Source organism: Malus sylvestris, chromosome 10, assembly GCF_916048215.2.
Source record: "Malus sylvestris chromosome 10, drMalSylv7.2, whole genome shotgun sequence".
NCBI classification, from domain to species: Eukaryota; Viridiplantae; Streptophyta; class Magnoliopsida; order Rosales; family Rosaceae; genus Malus; species Malus sylvestris.
The window spans coordinates 40322919-40343577 of record NC_062269.1 but is presented as its reverse complement, the minus strand read 5'-3'; the positions used below and the strand labels follow the sequence as shown (position 1 = coordinate 40343577).

Genomic DNA, 20659 nt, shown 5'->3' with positions numbered 1-20659 from the left:
CTTTGTCGATCGACTGGCAATGCAAAGGACGCACTATTTTGTTTGTGTGTTTGGCAATTGGCATTGGTTCGAGAGAAAGCCTACCTAAAACTAAATAAGCTTTATTTTTTTATGACCACAAATCGAAATCGCATCCCTACTTTTTTTATTTTCTGGTGAATTGAATATTCAAATCCCAGCTGTTAAGCTTTTTCTTTCTGCTTTTCTGTCTCACTTTATGTTATGAGTGCATGCATTCACGCCTTGCTCCCATGCATGCAGATTACCAGCGTCCCATCGTTTGTGGGTAGTAAAAGAAAGTTACTAGTAAGACAAAGGTGTGGCCTCCTCCAACACAACAACCAAGCATTATTCCATTAAATGGAGTCGGCTGTATGAATATTTGAATGTCAGTGTGCTCGGTTTTACGTTAAGTCTTCCGTTAACTCCAAGTACTCTATATTTTTTTCTTAAAGTAAATTTTCAAGTCTTCCTAGATTTTCCTCTACGTCTTTTGTCATGACCCTCTATCTCATAGATACATCTTCTAACTAGAGTATATGTAAGTCTTTGGTTTTCGTGTTAAGCAATAATGGGGCTCCTCCAATTGGGACAAAACAATTATATAAATAAAAAAAGGTACGTAGGACACAAAATATATAAGCAGATCTGAGGCTTACAAACCTCAGATAGAATCATGCCAAGGCTTATTAATTTACTTGTTGGGCGATGTTGGTCCATTTGAAACTTGAAAAATTATGTGGACATTCGAGTTCAGCGTCAAGCCCAAACCGTGCCAATGTTTGTTTATTTTTCGTAGATGTGAACCAGAACCATACGATCGAGTAGTAGTAAGTGGTCAGTCACATACATGATAGAATATTGAAAAGAAGAATGTGTGTTTGAGGGGAAGACAGAGTGACCCAACAACCTTGAATTTCACCAGAATCTGATCGGACTGAAGATGCCATACATTAGTACGAATCGGCAGTCCTTTTGAGCAGGCCTTGTTATAGGTACAGTACACTTGAAGGGCTTTTTGACAGGCACTTGCCCCTTTTTAGAGAACGTTTGTTGCATTAGGTTATTTCGGACCTGACTAACTTCAAGAATTAAGTTAGACTGACTTAAAATAGACTAGAAGATTCGGCCAATTATAGCAATTATATGTCAAAGCTATGCTCTTCCAAATGTACGGAGTAGTTGTTTAAGCCCATCTATAACCACTAGGGGGCAGATTGAGCCCTTCTTCTATGACCCCGCGTCAATTGTCGCTTTGGAGCAGTTGTTTAAGAATCACCTAGTCCTAATGCACTTTTATTCCTTTTAGAAGCATCTCCAAACAGAGAGATTTTTTAGTGTGACCAGAACACGAGATGGTACACCATGTGTCACCATACAAATGATAGAATATGTGTGTTTAAAAGTTAATAACTTGAAAATTAAAATTTTCCATCACTTATATAAAAGCACGTGATATATCATTCATATTCCGATCACAATAAAAAATTTCTCGACCAAACAAGCGATTGGGGGGGGGGGGGGATGGTTAACCCAACAAAGGTTATCTAACCGTAGACAGTCATGGGCCGGCCAATACTATTCCTGCCTCGGTCTACTCAAACTTTCTCAAGGCAATGACATATTTATAAGTCCACAATGAAGAAAACTACACCAAATATAGGGATCGCGCAACCCCAATAATGTCCTAAAACGAGCTTGCCACACGGAGGAGATACTATCAAAAGTGAGCCCGGTTTCAAACTCTCATTTCTCTCTTCTAGCATTATTTTTCTCTTTTAAAATTTAGTCGTAAGATTGAATATATCAAAATAGAATCAATATATAGAAACTAGAATAATAGTGCATGAATAAAAAAAATGAGAGAACGAAATCACTATCACAATGGTAAGACTAAAACGTGATATTACATTTGCAGTCAAATTCTCTCTGTAAATAGAATTTGGACTCTCTCCTCCTCTCGCGTTTCCCTATCTCTCCATTTGAACGCTCGCAATTAAGTCCACGAAAGAATCTTGTGTTGCATTCTCTGTAGAGAGAAAGAAAAAAAAGAAGGAGAGAGAGGAGGGGAATGGAGGGGAGGAAAGTGGAAATGGAGATAATCCTACTCGTTGTAAGTACAAACGATAGATTTTGTTAGATTAAATGGTAAATTATCTATCGATAGATGTTCGAATCCACGATGTCATGCAAGAGCTGAACCAGTTCATTTCCATCTTCTTTTTTCATACCGATTTCAATTCCAATTCCAATTCATATCAATATAGAATTTAAACTCAACAACTTTACAAACAACTTTACAAACAACTTTACAAACAACTTTATTAGAATTGTTTTGTTTAAGAAAAAAACAACTTTTATATTCACAAAAGATAAAGGGAAAGCCTTTGAAAGCAAAAGTTTTCACTTTTCCATATACACCATTTATCCCATGAAAATCAAAACAAGGTAATAACAACCCTTCATAATTTCATCACAATACCAAGTTCAAAATGCTAATTACAGTTTGGATCATCACTCACTCATCAACCAATCATCAAGCAATCACAAAATTATAAAATAAATAACAATCCAAATCACAGTAACTAGATGTTTGTTTCATTCATGCGTTGGTCAAGATGATGAATTCGGAGCCCGACCCGTATTCTTATCGGGTCCGGGTCCTTGCCATTCCTCCCCCGATTGCACCACCATACCTGGATTATACGGCGAAAGCACCGCACCATTCCTCACTCCATAGTACACCTGCTGCTGCAGCTGCTGTTGCTGGCTCCCTCCATCGGAAACCACCCGAGCTGACACGTCATACGGGTCCATCGCCACCACTGGCCTCAACCCGCCACCATATACTTGACCCATACCCGGTATTGGGTTATGGTACCCGACTGGAATCTGACTCGCTACCTGGTGGTATTGCTGATGAACATACTGACTCCGAATCGGAACAGGTTGGACCTGTACGTTTGTGGGTGGAACCTGACCCGGATAATAATAGACGGGTAATGACCGGACCATATGACCCTGGTAATTAGGATCCGGCATATACTGCACCCCAGGGTTGCCTGCGAACCCAGTTGCTTGCGACACGGGCAACTCAACCGTCTCGGTAAACACCTCCGATTGATTCTCTTTCGTCTCCATGACTTTATTGGAATCGGGTCGGGTCTTCACAGGTGGAAGACTCGGCATCGACGGGACGGATGGCACAGACGACGTCGAGCAGAACGGCGAGGAAGTGATCGGGGCAGGTGAACCCGGATCCGAAACCGACACGTTGTCGTTCAATACGGGTCGAGCCTTCGGTTTGAAATCGCCGCACCGAGAGTGAGTGTCGTCGGAGTTGTCCAACCCGAATAAGTAGTCAGGCACTTCGGAGACGATCGAAGAAGCTTCGGAGCGGCCCCGCTCGAGCATAGCGGAATTCGACGCACCACTGTTGAGCGCGTCGAGGAACCAGTGCTCGCGCTTGGCGGAGCCGTCGAGGAGCGAGCTGATGCTGGAGGATCGCGAGTTAATCGAGTCGTCGCCGCCTTTGGGGAAGAGAAAGAGGCGGAGCCGCGCCGATTTTGGGTTTTGATTCTGTGCGATGCGGTCGTACTCCTCCATCATGTTGTCAACGTCCTCGTCCGTGGTGACCGAAATCAACGAGTCCAGGTCCTCGTTCGGCAGCTGGTACTTCACCGTTACGTTACTCAACCCTGCCGCACACAATCATCACCAGCAATTAATTAAATTAATTAAGCAACTGAATTGCGATGATACGTCGTCGTTTGGACGAGTTTACTTGCCTGAGAGTTTGGAGAGCTTCGAAAGAAGAGCGGAGAAAGAGGTGGTGCGATGAACGGCGACAATTCGGGTATCGCCGCCCACATAGCGAAGCTGATTGTCGTGCGGGCGCGGCAGGATCTTGCCGCCGAAGCTGCACATGAACCGTACACGTGAGTTGAGATCGTGGGACGGGTGGTCCGAGCGCGGGGTCGACGCGACCGAGTCGGTGGCGGCGGAGTCCAACTCAGAGGGGTGGAGTGACGCCATTATCAGACGCCGTTACGAACTATGCTCTCAGCAACAAAAAGTTGTGAAGGGGTCAGCTTTTGGTGTATCGGATTCAACGCCAAGGATTTTTCCGACTAAAAATATTATTAGTTTGCTGATGGATTGGCGTGGAGTCCGATATCGAGTTGGAGTTGCAGACGTTGAGGAATGTCTGGGAGTGGAAATAGAGGGAGATTTGGATGTCTGTGACGGATGGGTGCGTCACAGACGCTTGCCTGACCCGGAATATTTTATTTATCGCATTTCCTAGCCGTTAGATCTTAGATAAATAATTCATTGACCATGATATCGAGCCGTTAGATCTCTTTTTGACCTTCTTTGCTGGGCCCCGCTTGCTATATTCTCCTCTCTCTTTTTCACCTAATTTAGCTAATTGAGTAGGGTATAAATTAATGGACATGTATCATCTCCTCTTTGATCCATGCATCCTAATCTTAAGGATTCATTGAATCATTAAAATTTGATTCAATGGTTAAAATTATTATAACTTTTAAAGTAGAGTTCTGTTTGTAGCCGTTAGATCAAATTTCAATAATCCGGATTGATGGATTCTTAGGATTAAGATGCATGGATCCGAAGAGGATCCATGTCCTAAATTAATTAATCTCAGCCTCTTACAAAATTATTAACCACTTGGCATTGAAAAATGATGTATTCGTCTTTATTTTTCCTTCATTATGTTATGCTATTAGTCTCTCTTGCCATAATTGGTTGATGATACTGCATACATGACTTGTTTGAGAAGCGTTTTAATAATTAAAAATGTTTTTGAGAAAAATGTTTCGAAAATCAAATTTTAGTTAAATACTAAGTTAATTATGCAAAACTTTTGAAGTGACTTTTGAAACTCAAAAATATTTTTTTTCTCAAAGCATTTCAGTGATTAAAAATACTTTTCAAACACGCTGGTAGTCTATAGGATACAAAATGTATCGAATCTTCAAAGCCTTTTGTAACTTGTAGACAAAAAAAAGGAATTAACTTGGCGGGAGGTGAGAGAGCAGACGGCGGAGTTCGGCGCACAAAGGTGGAGAGGAAGGAAGGAAGGTGGGAGTGGGAGGTGGCGGGAAAATGCCTTAAACGACCAGATATATGGGTCCAGGTGTCATTATCGCATTGTCAGAGGCAACCGGCCTGTTTGTCACCATTTTATCCCGTGGCTCTGGGACTTTGCTTAGACCACCGGCTTGCATCGTCGACCCCCTCACTGTCCAATCATTGGAGTGTTTGATGTTCTGCATTTATCAAGAAAAGTGACTGGTGGGTCCAACCTCTGCCTTGTGGGGTACTTGACTCAATGAACTTGTATGCAACTGATACGTGAACGTCACAATGTCAAATTAAATTTAGGAGTTTTAACAAAAAAAACTCGGGAACTATTCATTTTAATGAAAATCATATTTTTATATTAAAAAATTAAATCTGTTATTATTCACTTTACCCTTTATTTTGTCTTTATTGTTAAAACTTAAAGTTTTAAAACTCTTTTCATTAGTTTTCCTATTAAATTAATCATACAATATCATATGAGAAACTTAAAATTCATATTATCAAAGTCACGATGACGATGACGTATCTGATGAGTAATATCCTCTTGACATATTAATCATGTCATTGAGTGTTCATATATATCTAAAACAAATTCAGCTATCGATTTGATACTTATAAATATATTTTAAAACGAGTTGGTAACTCACGCATAACTAGTTTTATGAACCCCAATTTAAAATTGAATTCACTATAAATATATATTGTCTGCATTCGTCTTAATCGAACTTAATACTTCTTTTAACTAAGTGAAAATAGGGCAAACTCATGGCCAGTAATAAGGGAAGGGGATCATCTCCAAATTCCTTCCACCAAATCCACCAAATCACTTAATCCGGACCGTTGAAATTTGATCAAACGACTAAAGTTATTATACATTTTAAAGGAGTCCTATGTTTGTAGCCGTTTGATCAAATTTCAAGGTTCTGGATTGATTGATTGGGTCGGATCCCTTTCCAATAATAAGACTTGAAATCATATTGTCCCCCTTTCTTAAAGTGGAAGCAAAATTTGAGCTATTATTTTATGTCGTTGGGTAGGAAAGGAAAAGGTCAAAGTGTATAAATCAGGTATTAATTAATAGGATATGAGTCCTTGTCACTTGTCAAGTTGGGAATGATTAAAGGGACGTTTATGGTAATGTATAACTTGGGCGGTGGCAATTCACCTTTTAGAGAAGCAAACCTTTTGGAGAAAGAGACGTTTAGGGATAGTGCACAGGCACTACCATGAAGAAACCAGGAACCGATGTTGAACAAATAGTGAAATGGAATAAAAAGCAAATGGATCGTCAGAAGACAAATCACTAAGTAAAAATTTGTAAATTTGGCGTTCTAGCATTGATTTGAGCTGATAATACCTTTTCAGAAAAAAAACGATGTCACAATTTTAATTTTTGTAATAAAAAGCAGACATTTGAATTGTCATCCAATTAATTTTGTTTTAATTATCAAAGTCGGTTGAGTTGGTCCAAGAAATTCTAATCTTTAAATTCTTCATTTAAGTCACTGGATGTTTCAATTGTAATAATCAATTATCAGTTAATCAAAATTATCTTGTGTTATTTTTTATCCCTTGGGATTACTTTAATAAATGATGGATTCCAAATTATCGATCCTTTAAGGATTTACTAGTCCTTTACTTCGTGCTGCATCAGAAACTCTACCCATCGAATGCCAATATTTGGCGGCCTGCGTTATTGGTCGGTTCATCTTCCAATTAATAACAGCCGACCGCTTTACCACTAAACTACCGAGGAACATCACATCTCACTTAAAGAAGCCAACTCTTGTTCACAAAAACTTGGGTTACCGTGCTACTGCTGCTGCTGCCAAAGTGTCACGGTGTGCCTAAAAATGGCTTTTTAGAGGCCTTCACTAGAGGGCTGGTTTGGTATTACTGTACTTTGAAAAAAAACTGCTGTGAGAATAAGCGGCTATGCTGTGAGAATAAGCAGCAGTGAAATAAATCAGCAGAGTGTTTGGTAAACTTTTTTGTAGAAGTGCTTTTGGAAAGAAGAAAAAAGCAGTCTAATAGTGGGTATTTTCATTAAAGAAGCATTGTAGCTCCGTGTGCTTTGAAAAAAAGCCAGTTTTCCGAAGCTGCAAATAGCAGCTTCAGCTTTTTCCTTTGATTTCAGCTTATTCTCACAGCAGCTTCCAAAATAAGCCATTTTTTTTCAGTTTACCAAACACCTAAAACCCTCACAGCTTTTTTTCATGGGTGTTTTTTTTTAAACACCTCACTCCCAAACTAGGTCAGAGTCTTACCACTAAATGTGATTGATGATTGGATTTTTTTTTTTTTGAGAAAGCTGGATAGATTAACCAGGAAGAAAGAAAGCCGAAAGGAGACGGAAAATACAACGCAAAAAAAAGAGGGCAGAGGGCAGGGCAAACAAAGGCACCGCCAAGCATGGCACTAGCGTCAACCCTCCCCCATGAACCCAAAACCAACCTACGGAGGATAAGGCAGTCCATCTTTATTCAAGATTCTCACAAACGAAGATGGGGGTCTTTCAATCCAGACAGAGTCGCTCATCTCCGTAGACTGAAACGACGCAACAAAATCCGCCGCTTGATTCCCCGATCTTGGTACCCAAGACCAGGTGCATTGGGGTAATGAAGAACAAATATTTATTACCCGGGACAAAATGGGGTATGCCTCCCAATGAGCTTTCTCCAGACAATCCAACAAGCAAGTGATGATATGTTCGCAATCAGATTCCACAATTACCTGGGACAAATTTTGATGTTGGGCAAGCAAACACCCTTCCAAATATCGTAGTGGAGGGCAATGAGTAAGCTTTGAGGATCTCCACTTTGCGATCAGGGCTTTGCTTATTGCGGCCTTTTTATTATGGGCTGGTTTGGCCTAGATTATGTATCCCATTCCTTTACCCAGAGGCCTTTTCATTTCATTTAGTAGGCCTGGCCTTACCATCTCTCTCTCACACACACAAAGAGGCCCTTTAAGAAGGGATTTCCATTTTTTTTTAAATTGGAAATTAGTTATGGGACTCACTCTACATCGAATTTCAACAATCTAAACAGTTTATTTTGTAAGTTTCAATTCATAGATCGTTATTGCAAAAATTCATTTCAATCCGAAACTACTTGTCTGTTTAATTGTCACGATACAATTTTATTAGTTTTTGTGAACTCAATTAGATGCATCAAATATTTCCTATTTAGTCAATATTTTGCAAGAATGATCTATGAGGTACAACTACAAAAATAGATTGTTTGGATTGTTGAACTTCGATGTGGTTTGAACCCCACAAAAAATTCTCATTTAAAAAAAATGAAGATCCCTTCTCTTAAAGACTATGTGTGTGTGTACATACACACACAACAGCTAAAAGGCAGTAGTCCCATTAGTTAGGTGATTACGTTGGTCAACTGTGCCATTATATGATAGGATAATGCTATTTATACAACCATTTTTACCTCCAACATGTCCTTGTTAATTTTTTGTCATCGATCTTCTTCAATTCATTCGATCTGACAATAGAAAATTGAGAGAAATGTGTGAGAAGTAAAAATTAGTGTGTGAATAATACTATCCTATATGATATTCGATTTTGAAAAGTGAGGTTTGGATTTTGATTTGGGGGAGCATCATTTCCATGCACACTCCGTCCAAAGAAATGTAACCAAAACCAATGGAAACGAAACACGAAGTTGGCGAGGACTGAGGACGATCACCCCACTGGCCAATCTCAATTGTCAATTTTCTTGAAACCTTTCTTCAAGCTTTTAGTGACTCCTCAATTTATTCTTCAAGCTTTTAGCGACTCCTCAATTTATGGTTCCGCTTTTTATAAATAAAAATGTCACCCAACGTCAAGTCCCAACTAAGGATGAGAGATTCTTGGTTGTTTTATGGTGATGCATCTCAAGTGTCAAAGTCTTCTTTTTTTTCTTTTTTCTAAAAAAAAAACAAGCTGGTGGTTTCGTCGTGTCAGTTCATTTTTTTTTAGGATTGGAAAGATTCATAAAGACATTTCAACATTTTCCTAATCATCATTGTGTGATTCACCAGTACCAGAAATCGAACCTAGAAAATGTCAGATCTATGAAACAATTCGATACCAAATTAGGCTGCCCATTGTGTGGCTTAGCCGAGCTCTTCCTTCCCCTAGTGTAAAAATATCGATGCATTAAAAAAAAAAGTCTAATTATAATAGTATGCAATTTTCGTATCAAATTCACTCAATTTTTGAAAAACGGTTAATTGTAGCAAATTCAATCGATTTTTTTTTTTAACAAGTCTACAATTATTGAAACTTATTCTAAAGTCTACTAAACGTTTTTTATACATTGATTAAGTCACGCCCCGATCCCGACCTACGCACAGGATTGCCATGTGACGTCATTAAAGACTCGAACATCTAGTATACCCTCCGCCTCCAGGACATGAAATAAGACCACTCAAGGTCCAAATTTCATAATAATTTATCGTAAGCTTTATGGTTGCATCTAACATTCTCGTTAGACTGTCTACGTACCCTCATTTGGAATCAAGACATTCGTAGTTCGTCATGCACTATAATTGACATATATCACAGTCCGTTTAAGCCGAAAGGCATAACATTTTTCAATCAATCAATAGAACTTGACAAGCATGAAATTACTAGACTCAAGGTTACATAACAAACCCACCTGAAAATCATGATTTCCCTTCCATCTTCTATATAAGTCATTTTGTCACAACATGATACCGCAATTCACAACATATATCATATCAAATAACCGACAAAGCACAATACAATTCTCTAGCCACATTAACTAACTACTTTGACCAAAATAATAACAACTATAACCATATCTTCTAAATTCATACTTTATGAAATCATAATCGAATCATAGAAAATCATGAAGGAGTCACCCAAATGTCCAACAGCTTTTCTAATCCAATTCACAAGATCCTCAAAACCATTGCTCACAAATATACTAAAACTAAGGTTAGAGTGACACAGTTAAGCCAAGCCTACATCTCTGAAGCCGATATCAAATCTAAGAAACCAACAAGTCAAGTGATGCGACTTTGGACCACCTAACAGAATCAAAACCAAGAAACGATTCCGGACCATCACTCAACGGAATCGCGGAGTAGAAGGGATTCTGGACCATCACTCAACGGAATCCAAACAAGGATACGATTCCAGACCATCACTTAACAGAATCGCGAAGTAAAAGAGATTCTGGACCATCACTTAACGGAATCCAAACAAGGATACGATTTCGGACCATCACTCAACGTAATCACTTGCACTATCAACTTCTCATGATTGCTAACTATCTTATCATACAAGCATAAAAGTTATACATAATACTTCTCATAAGATTCTGGGTTCACATCGTCCACACATCATACTGATCATACATATATAACCACATTTCATAAACGTTTCCAAGCTACAGTCGAATCACAATTAATAAACTGAGATCGATGCTAAAAATAAAATAACACTTCAATAGAAGGCACATTTAATTAACAAGTATAACTCAATATGATGCCACTAATACATATATCGAGACACACGTCAACCAAGAATGACATGTCATCGTGATGAGCCAACTAAGTTCCATCAAGCCTCAACAACAAACTAGAGATAAACGACACTCTAGAGTATAGCACGTTGACTAGAACGTCAACTGTTGATAAGGTAGGTCTATTAAGATCAACAATCCGATCCGTAAGTTCTCAAAGGTCCAACAACTAATAACTAAGGTGCTCACAAAATTGTACGACGATCCAACGATCGGGTTGTCGTCAATCATACAAACAAGTGGTGGTCCAATTTGATCACCACATCAAACAATTGAATTTCGGGAAACCGATCTAGACATAGATTTATAGGGTCACTAAAAGGTATTTGGTACTTAGACAACACTCATGGACAGTCCCACGCACCGCCACACGCGGTGGTAGCCAAGGTGGAGGGTTTTGAAAACCCGAATTTTCAACATTAACTAAATGAGCTCAAATTTACGTGGTAGCTAGAGCTCAACAAGGGAAACATTTTTCACAACTAGGCTGGTGATAAATTCTAACCGGAAACCGACCAAATTCACCAGAGAAAACCAGATTTCTAGGGTTCTAAACACCCAACACTAAAATGAATACAAAAACACGAACCAAACATACCAACTTGAAGATTACGAAGAGTAGATGAAGTTTCATACCTCACTCAAAGGAAATGGTTGCCGGAATCACCGGAAAAGTGATAAAACCGCCGGAAAAGTCGTGGGTTTTGTGGCTTCGAACTGCAAATATGGAAAATAAAATGGGAAATCTAACACTATAAAGTTGTAGGGCTCGTCAAGAGCTTTCCATGGACACCAAGATAGCTCAAAAGGAGCTCGGACAAAGGAGATGCAAGCGGGTCAAGTTGGTGGGTTAACGAGTCCAATCCCTCCCCAAATGGATCAGATCAGACCCGTCCCTCCCTTTTTCCCTTTTATCTCCTGATTCCTTCTTTCCCCCTCCCTTTTTTTTTCAATTCTGATGGTCCACTTAACCCCATATCGATCTAGGCCTCTTACCCACAAAGTGGGAGATAATTAATTCCTAAAATCTATAGTATCACAAATTCAAACGTCCGTAACTATACCGTTACAATCCAGACTCTCAAACAGCTTTCGTCTATGTGTTCGTAGTTTCGAGATCTATATGAAAACATTACTTGTGACCTCGAAAGGTCAACGAGTAAATAATAATTTTTCAAACTTCACTCTTCATAACTAATTTAATTGAAATTGAAATTCAAATAAATTAATATAAATTCTCGAAAATTAATATAAAATCTCAATAATACAAATACATAGATTATAACAGTGAAATCCAGGAACACGATTTCACATGTTAAACATGATTAATGAGCCCATTAGATCCGATGCTTAATGCACTACCATATGGATCTCTTTATCCTTTAACGTATTAATTGAAAAAGAATACTTGGTGAGGGAGAGAAAGAGACAAAAGTAATTGCTTAGTGTGACGGCCACATGCCACATAATATTACAAAATAATAATAAGTGGTGAGAGAGAGAAGAGAAGAGAAGAGAATGGTACTTCCGTTTCAAGAGTTATAATTTTATTGATTAAAACAACGAGTATGATAATAGTTCATCCCAGCGTTCATATTCTATATTGAGTTTAGCATCATATATAATTTATGCCAGCTCACGTTTCTAATTCCATAAACCTAAATCATATCATATTTTACAATTTTACTATTTGGATGGCAAATATGATGTTGCTTTCAGATTTCGTTCAAAAAAAAAATGTTCCTTTCAGATTTCTTAGAAATTTAGATTGATTTTCTTATATTTACTATAAAATATTCACAAATTTAAATTATGTGTTCGTGTAAAAATGGGACGCATGTTTTAATTTTCAATAAAATAAAGCAGCATTGGATAAAAAAAGTACAGCTGTTTCTTTTCAAATTGAAAGGAGATCTTCAACCAAAACGGCACCGGACTGTATCGGTTTCAAACTATTGGATCTACTCTAGGTATCTGCTTTCAAACTATTGGTCAACCATTTAGTAGAGAGACTTATTTACGTCGTACTGGATTCTATTATTTTGTATTATTAGTTTACGATCCCGCTATATTATTCTAACCGCATCATAAGAATTTATCATCTACGTCGAATTGAAATATTACGTTATATTATTGGTTTAAAATACTGCTACGGTAACTTATTTAGATAAGTTGTAATCTTCAATCACAATCAGAATCAAATTATTCGGAAAAAAGGAGAATCCTTTTTGGCTTTAAATTCCACAGCCTGCTTTGGTTCTTGCTTTCAGATTACTATGCAGTCGAATCAAAACTCTATCAGATTCCTCGCAAAAACATAATCTCATATCCTTTTTTCTGGGCCCATGTGAATCTTTAAGGTTATCGGCGCTGTAATCGTTTTATATAATAATACAACTCAATTGTTTATGATTTTCCATGCATATATATATATATAGTTCTGGTTTGAACAGAGGTCAAAACCTCCATCCAGATTTTATCTTCTTTTTTTTTTTAATCTTCTGGAAAAGTTAAGGTATATACTATTGAAAACCCAGTTGCATATTCAAGTCAGCTTCACGAATCTGAGCAGGTAATGACCAGAATATGCATATTTGATTATTTACATACTGGTTTCTGAGTTTTTAATGTATTTCAAGTTGACTGTTTACAACAGTAGTCATATATGAAGTGTCTTAACTTTGTGTGTTTCTGAAACACAGGAAGCAGCCATGACTGAGGAAAATGGAACCAGGGCTCCATTAAAGCTTGAGGTTTGTGCTGAAAGCATTGGACTTTTGTTTCCTCAAATTGATTTAGGCATTGAAATTTCTGTTGAGAGTGCAAATCCCAAGTCGGAAAAATTGGTTTTGCGATTATGGTATCAGAGCAGGCTATTCGAGTGAGCGTTGGATGCTCACCTTCTATTACTCTAGGGGGTTTTCAATTTTTTTTTTTAACTCTTTTCCAATTGAATTGTGATATCTGATATGTTTTGAATTTTGAATTGTTGCAACAAGCAGGGACAGTATAAAGCTTTAGCAGTTTGTTGGTTCCTGGGGCTGGGATCCCTTGTTGCTTGGAACAGTATGCTCACCATAGGTGATTACTACTATAACTTGTTTCCGGTAAGCGCTACAAATGATCTTTTCAGATTAAGTGAATTAGGCTTGAAGTTGCAGGGCTATGGAAAAGTTTTGAACTTTATTTTCGTATTTATTTTCCCTTTGGGTTGTTTGCAAATAAAAAGGGAAGTCTTTAAAAGTCTGATGAAAATTTGTTTTCGTAGACTTACCATCCATCGCGGGTTCTCACCCTTGTTTATCAACCGTTTGCATTTGTAACAATGGCAACACTTGCATACCATGAAGCAAAGGTTGACACCAGAAAGCGGAATTTAATTGGATATGCTCTCTTCTTCCTCGCTACCTTGATGCTTATAATTGTAAGTAAATCCTGCTCTCTATTCTGTTACAAGTTTTCTGTTGCTTTCGATCAATTAACTTCACTGTCAACTTTGTAAATAGGTGGATGTAGCCACATCTGCGGGCGGAGGAGTTGGACCTTATATCGGTATATGCGCATGTGTTGCTGCATTTGGGGTTGCAGATGCCCACGTTCAAGGTGGAATGGTCGGGGACCTGTCGTTGATGCGCCCTGAGTTCATCCAGGTTAGTTATTTTTCACAGTTGTTTAATGTTTATGACAACTTCTGTTTGTAATTTAGTGTTCTGCTTCTGCAGTCCTTCTTTGCTGGTTTGGCTGCATCAGGCGCTCTAACCTCCGGCTTGCGGCTGATGACAAAAGCTGCCTTTGAGAAGTCTCATGATGGTCTTCGCAAGGGGACGAGTATGTCAATTTCCTTTACATATAGACAGTTCGGGTGGTTGATATATATTCATACGCTTCTTCTTATATTGTGTTCGCATGTGTCAAAGCCGAGGATGTGGGATTTGAGTTTTGTAGAAGTTGCACGCTACGTTCTTTATCGAATATGTCCTAGGAAAACAATATACACATTAGGTGGCGAAGCAGATTCCATATTAAGCTGCTTTCTGAAGCTAGCGTAATAATACTTTCTGAAGGATAGTTTCGGTTCCTTGGTCGGTGATAATTTCTTGTGTAACTGATCTTTTGCAGTGTTGTTCCTGACAATTTCCACATTCACCGAGTTTCTCTGTATTCTTCTATATGCATTTTACTTCCCGAGATTGCCTATAGTGAAGTACTACCGCTCAAAGGCAGCTTCCGAAGGCTCTAAAACTGTAACCGCCGATCTTGCTGCTGCTGGAGTCCAAACACAAGCAGACATAGAAGTATTGAACCTTTCTTTAAATTCTGATGATGCCTGTTCTTGAGGATCTGCTCGGATATCCAATTACTAAAACCTTTCTAAATTTATCGCAGGTGTCAAACGATGCCAAAGTAGTCCCAACTCGATTGAGCACTATGCAGATATTCAAGCAGAATATAGATTTTTGCCTTGACTTGTTTCTGATATATGTGCTGACATTATCAATCTTCCCTGGTTTCATATACGAAAATACCGGAAATCACCAGTTGGGGACATGGTACGTTTCGATTCCTTTCATAGTTTAAACGCTTGTTCTCTAAGCATGCCTCGTAATCTGATATACTCTGGTACGGTTGCCTTTTGAAAACTCTCTCAGGTATCCCCTTGTCCTGGTTGCAATGTACAATGTGTTGGATTTGATATCGCGATACATACCCCTCATCAAATGCCTGAAGATCGAGTCCAGAAAGGGTCTCCTGATTGCAATCCTATTGCGTTTCCTCTTCGTTCCAGCGTACTACTTCACAGGAAAGTACGCTGACCAAGGGTGGATGATATTGCTGACATCAATCTTAGGATTAACAAATGGTTATCTCACTGTCTGTGTCATGACAGTGGCACCCAAAGGCTACAACGTACGTAACCTGTTCCGAATATAACTTATGTTTTCGTGGTTTCTAATGAAATCAAATCAAAATTAATTTCTGGTTGTTTGATTTGCAGGGACCTGAGCAAAATGCCTTGGGAAATATACTTGTTCTGTTTCTTTTGGGAGGCATATTTGCAGGGGTTTGCCTTGACTGGTTGTGGCTCATTGGTAAGGAAAAATTCTAAGGAGCAAAAGTGTGGGATTGAAGAAATAAAGTTGCTCGTTTGAATACTAATTTCGTCCTTCCGATGAATTGAAAAACGATTAGGAACTGCGAATTGCGACCGTGTAAATGATTTGTTTTGGGTGTGTAGTTTGATATGCCTTGTTGAAAAAGCCAGAACTTTTCATGTCATTGATTTGTAGAACTTTTATTCTTACTTGAATGAGAGATAGATATGTAGTGTGACATGAAGATATATTGCGGCCAAACATAATACACAGATCTTACTGTAACTAAGCTGCAAATAGGCAGGAAATTTCGTTGACCCAGTCATTGACTCTCTACCGCGCAACAAGGGCAACTGTAGGCAACTAATCTGATCGGATTGAGATCAGCTTGGGAGCCAACAGATCAAGCATTTTGGACCGTTTAATTTAAAATATGTTGTCCTCCATTAGCCAATTTCACTAGCTCACTTCATATACAATCTTTGTCGAACGTCCATATATCTCTCTTGAACAGTCCGAATTGTTCGATTTGCGGACTCTAGAGTGTGGGATCCCTTGAGGATCTCAATCCAATTTGATCATCTGAATCGCAGTTGACCAAAGTTAACACCGCATTACATGCTTTCTCTATATCTCCTCAGCCCTTGAGTTTTTTTTTTTTCATTTTTGTCCTCTCATTTCTTGAAAATACCCAAATTAAATTTAAGCATTCTTACTTTTCGGAGTTCCCACTAGTTTTATGGATAAAATACAGTTAAATTTGCAGTTTTTATCCCACTAGGATAAAATCGGTGTTTTTACAGTTACCATTTAACGGTTCGTCTCAAGTTCTCCGTGCATATATGTTAATATCATAGCATGCACTTTATCAACAAAACTCATCAATTTTCAATATCAAATCCCATGAAAATGTCTGGATAAACACTATAATGTGTTTGAGAGTTCTTGAATAAAACCTCTCTAGCCATTTTTCGTCATCTAAGTATTCACGCGTGCGTCAAGAAACTCGTATATTATTAACTAAACGCTGCCTTGTTGTAAACCCTATACCTTGCCTTCTCTCAACTCCAACTCCTCCAATGCATGGTTACGTGAAGCAATAGTTTCTTATGTTCCAAAGGATTAAGGGCACTAATATAGATTCATAACTTTAGCATTAAGAAACGTTTCGACTTCCTCTTCGTCTTCCTTTTGTTGTGTAAAACTCATCCCCCTACTTATCATTTTTCTCTTCATTTCATGTAATGTCGGTTTTGCTAAACACTGCAATATGTTTAATTAAAATAGTTTTTAGGAAGAAGTAAATATATACTTTAAAATGTTAGCTTTCAATAAGATTTTGAGGTTCGAAAAACTAATACAACAACGTCCGGTTTGCCTATTCGGGAGTTTGCACAAGGAGTCAATTCCGGTGTCATGGGAAAAACCGAAAATTGGCTGGACTAAACTGAACTTTGATGGATCTTCCAAACCCGAAGTGGGAAAGGCAAGCATTGGAGGGCTGTTCAGAAACCACAAGGCCGAGTTCCTACTTGGTTATGCTGAATCCATAGGAAAGGCCAACAGCATCATTGCGGAATTGGCTGCACTCAGAAGAGGCCTTGAGTTGGTGTTGGAAAATGGTTGGAGCGACGTGTGGCTCGAAGGAGACGCGAAGACATTGGTTCAGATTATAGCGCAGAGGAGGCAGATTCGATGCGCAGAGGCACAAAGGCAGATTAGTCACATAAACTTGATCATACCGGAGATTAACAACTGCGTCCTGACTCATATTTATAGAGAAGGCAACAGGGCCGCTGATAAGTTTGCGAAATTGGGACATTGTTCTGGAAAGCCTCAAATTTGGCAGCACATTCCTCCCGATGAAGTGTTATCCATCATGCAAGAAGATGCCGAGGGTAAGATCGTTTTTCGTGGTAAAAGATAAGAATTTAATGCATGCATCCTTCATTTTCGTATATATTTGTGCTGGCTAAGGCGCTAGTACTAATTTTGATGCATAAGATGATCATTTTTTGAGTTCTTTGGTCTGGATCGCTGCATTTAATTCTTATATGTATATAAAAAGGGATTAGTTGATATTATTGGTCACTTAAGCTTGTAGTTTATGAAACCTTGTAAATGAAATCTTAGCGCTTTTAGAGAGGCTGGGGTGCCTCCAACACCATGTGTATAATTGTATTGCATTTTGTCATTTTCTAACGGGTCTGATTGTAACATTTATCTCCTAGTTCTTATATATAAAGAGAAGTGATTTCCGCACTCTTATTTCTTCCTGCATTTCTCTCTCGATTTCTAGATATCGAAGGAATAAGTCAAAAGAGAATCAAGGCACGAAAATAAAAGGAGCAGTGCAAAAAGAGAAAATGAGAGTTTGAAAATAGTTACAATAAGAGAGGGGTAGTGTTATTCACACACCCATTTTTACTTCTCATACACCCTTGTTAATTTTTGTTCATGATCTTTTTCAATTCATTTGGTCCGACACTGAAAATTAAGAGGAGTGTGTAAAAAGTAAAAATGGATGTGTGGATAACACTACCCTAAAAAATAAAGAATCTGGTTTGAAATTAGGGTTATTGCCATGTAATTTTCAAAGAATATTTGCCCTATAACTGGACCTACTCATCATTGTGTTTCAAAATTGGACCTACTCATTTTTGTTTTTTACATGCATAACTTAATCTCTCTTAAGAAAAATAACTAATAATTAATCATGATAATTAAAGAAAATTATAGATCTAGAGAGAGGTGTTTGGGGTTAATCTAGGTGGAGATGTAGTGTAGTACAACAAATTTTTTGATCAGTACCATAGATAGTCAGCAGTACAAATCTAGAGAACAGCAGCAGTTTTGAGCTGGTAGTACAAGGTCAAGAGATTGAATACAACTTTGTGTACTGCATCTTCAATCTAATGTATTGGTAGACTGGTAGTTGCCGCACCCAATATATATTATGTATGGGGCTCAAATCAGTCATATAGTTAATGAGGAAGCACTGAAGGATCCAGATTGAAGAAACATCATTGAGTGCAGCGTTGATGAAAGTTCGTATTCGTTCTGAATCTTCATTAGGGCATCGGAACATTTCATCAACGCTGCACCCAATTATGTTTCTATCCATTTTGGCAAGTGCTCAGCTATTGTTTCAACTTTCAATGTTGTAACTAGGCCTTTTTCTTCAACGCTTGGGAAACTAGTAAGTCCAGGAACTGCAGTCTCTCCTCAATTACCTATATGATAAATTATTTTGTTCTTAATTTCTTTGAATTTGACTTTTCAGAAGAGAGTAGGAAATTAGGGAATGACCACTGTTATAATTATTACTAATTTGATCATATATTCAATTTCTTCAATAGAGCAAGCATGAAGTCTTTGACTTTTTCTCATTTTTTTTTTCTTTCAACCTAAAAATATCAATCTTATTTAAAAAAAAAGGGGTTTAATTAAATATAACAAGCTATACCCAAATACAAAATACACATAAAAGATGACTAGGAATACTGATTTTGCAAGCACTTCCTAATTTTCTTGGTAAAATTATGACGTTTACTGCAGAATATTTAGATTTTTTATGATCTAAATTCCAAATTAAGCATTAATCGAGGTCAATGTTCATGTCATGAACACAAATACAAAATTCACTCCTCATGCAAAACTGCAACCATCCCTGTACGTAAACGAAACAGTAGTCGTACACTTGAGCTTTTCTTTCAAACAAAACCCATTAAAAATATAAATCAGAATATGCTTTTGAGAATTTTGAAGAAACCTTTCAGGAAAATTTCATAAATATATTATTTTGGTATCAACCGTATGATCCAAATTAATGCTGCTTGCTGCCTCAATTAGCGTTCCATAATTCTGAATCTTCTAGTTGCTTTGCCTACACTCAACTTCATAACCAAGGTGAAGACCTTTATTACGTCAAGCAATAGTTCATTTTACACAATCGTGCTGGTTTGCGGTTAATCTAAACTTCTGATTAGCATCAAAATGCAGATATATGTCCATATATATATATATATATATATATATATATTCCGTATTGTACTTAATCAATTGAAGGTTTCATTTCAAAGTGCTCTCTCTCTCTCTTTGAAAAACTAAACTATATAAGTGATGATTGATGAAGCACATTTTTGTTACAAGCGCACATCGAACAAACATTGCGGAAAGCGTTTTTGATAGTTGAAAGTGTTTTTAGTCATTCTTATAACACCACCGATTAAACTAGTACAAGTCTACAGCGGAGAAATCATGTTAGCCTTTACAAAAATTTGGAGGTGCCAAAGTCTATCCAGTACTACAAAGCCCGGTTGGTTTTCAGTAAGAAATTATCGAAAAACGCCGATTCCGGTGAAATGGGAAAAGCCCAAGATTGGATGGACCAAGTTGAACTTTGATGGATCTTCAAAAGGAAAAACAGGAAAAGCTAGCATTGGAGGGGTCTTTAGGAACCACAAGGCAGAATTCTTGCTAGGGTTTGCTGAGTCCATTGGAGAAGCCAACAGCACCATTGCTGAGTTGGCAGCCCTAAAAAGAGGCCTCGAGTTGGTGTTAGAAAATGGCTTTAGAGACGTGTGGCTTGAAGGAGATGCCAAGGCATTGCTCGATATTATTGTGAAAAGAAAGAAAGATTTTAAATGTGCAGAAGTTCAAAGGCAAGTTAACGATGTGAATTCGATTTTGCCAAAACTCAACGGTTGCATTGTGAGTCACGTTTATAGGGAAGGCAATCGAGCCGCGGATAAATTTGCTCAAATTGGACATCAGCTAGAGGAGCCTAGGATCTGGTGGAACGTTCCCCCTGAGGAAGTTGTAGCCATTGTGCATGAAGATGCAGAAGGCAAGATTGTCCTCCGCAGAAGATGATATGCAGATATTCTTCATGCAGGATGCATGTAT

At 38.1% G+C, this 20659-nt stretch overlaps 2 protein-coding genes across 5 annotated transcripts; one reads left to right on the top strand and one right to left on the bottom strand.

Annotated features, from left to right (window-relative positions):
* Window positions 1–2386: 2386 nt before the first annotated feature.
* LOC126586732 (uncharacterized) lies at window positions 2387–4248 on the bottom strand. Its single transcript, XM_050251669.1, has 2 exons — window positions 3789–4248; window positions 2387–3698 (listed from the first exon to the last, which is right to left on the bottom strand). The coding sequence occupies exons 1-2, from the start codon at window positions 4033–4035 to the stop codon at window positions 2614–2616; spliced, it is 1332 nt and encodes a 443-aa protein (XP_050107626.1). The 5' UTR covers window positions 4036–4248; the 3' UTR covers window positions 2387–2613.
* Window positions 4249–12854: 8606 nt separating this feature from the next.
* LOC126586733 (equilibrative nucleotide transporter 3-like) lies at window positions 12855–16036 on the top strand. 4 transcript variants are annotated; one of them, XM_050251671.1, is made up of 11 exons: window positions 12855–13018; window positions 13174–13230; window positions 13368–13411; window positions 13661–13765; window positions 13927–14082; window positions 14165–14308; window positions 14381–14486; window positions 14778–14953; window positions 15045–15208; window positions 15308–15566; window positions 15655–16036. In XM_050251671.1, the coding sequence occupies exons 3-11, from the start codon at window positions 13370–13372 to the stop codon at window positions 15763–15765; spliced, it is 1263 nt and encodes a 420-aa protein (XP_050107628.1). In that variant the 5' UTR covers window positions 12855–13018; window positions 13174–13230; window positions 13368–13369; the 3' UTR covers window positions 15766–16036. The 4 variants fall into 4 exon arrangements, with proteins under 4 accessions (XP_050107628.1, XP_050107629.1, XP_050107627.1 ...); XM_050251672.1 differs by having other exon boundaries at window positions 13361–13411; XM_050251670.1 differs by lacking the exon at window positions 12855–13018 and having other exon boundaries at window positions 13031–13230; window positions 13361–13411.
* Window positions 16037–20659: the final 4623 nt, after the last annotated feature.

Bases quoted from the DNA above. Each gene is read 5' to 3' on its own strand.
- LOC126586732 (XM_050251669.1), bottom strand. From the start codon at position 4,035: ATGGCGTCACTCCACCCCTCTGAGTTGGACTCCGCCGCCACCGACTCG. The intron at 3,699-3,788 runs GCAAGTAAACTC...TGTGTGCGGCAG, and splicing joins GAAGCTCTCCAAACTCTCAG to GGTTGAGTAACGTAACGGTG.
- LOC126586733 (XM_050251671.1), top strand. From the start codon at position 13,370: ATGACTGAGGAAAATGGAACCAGGGCTCCATTAAAGCTTGAG. The intron at 13,766-13,926 runs GTAAGCGCTACA...TTGTTTTCGTAG, and splicing joins ACTACTATAACTTGTTTCCG to ACTTACCATCCATCGCGGGT. The intron at 15,209-15,307 runs GTACGTTTCGAT...AAACTCTCTCAG, and splicing joins AATCACCAGTTGGGGACATG to GTATCCCCTTGTCCTGGTTG.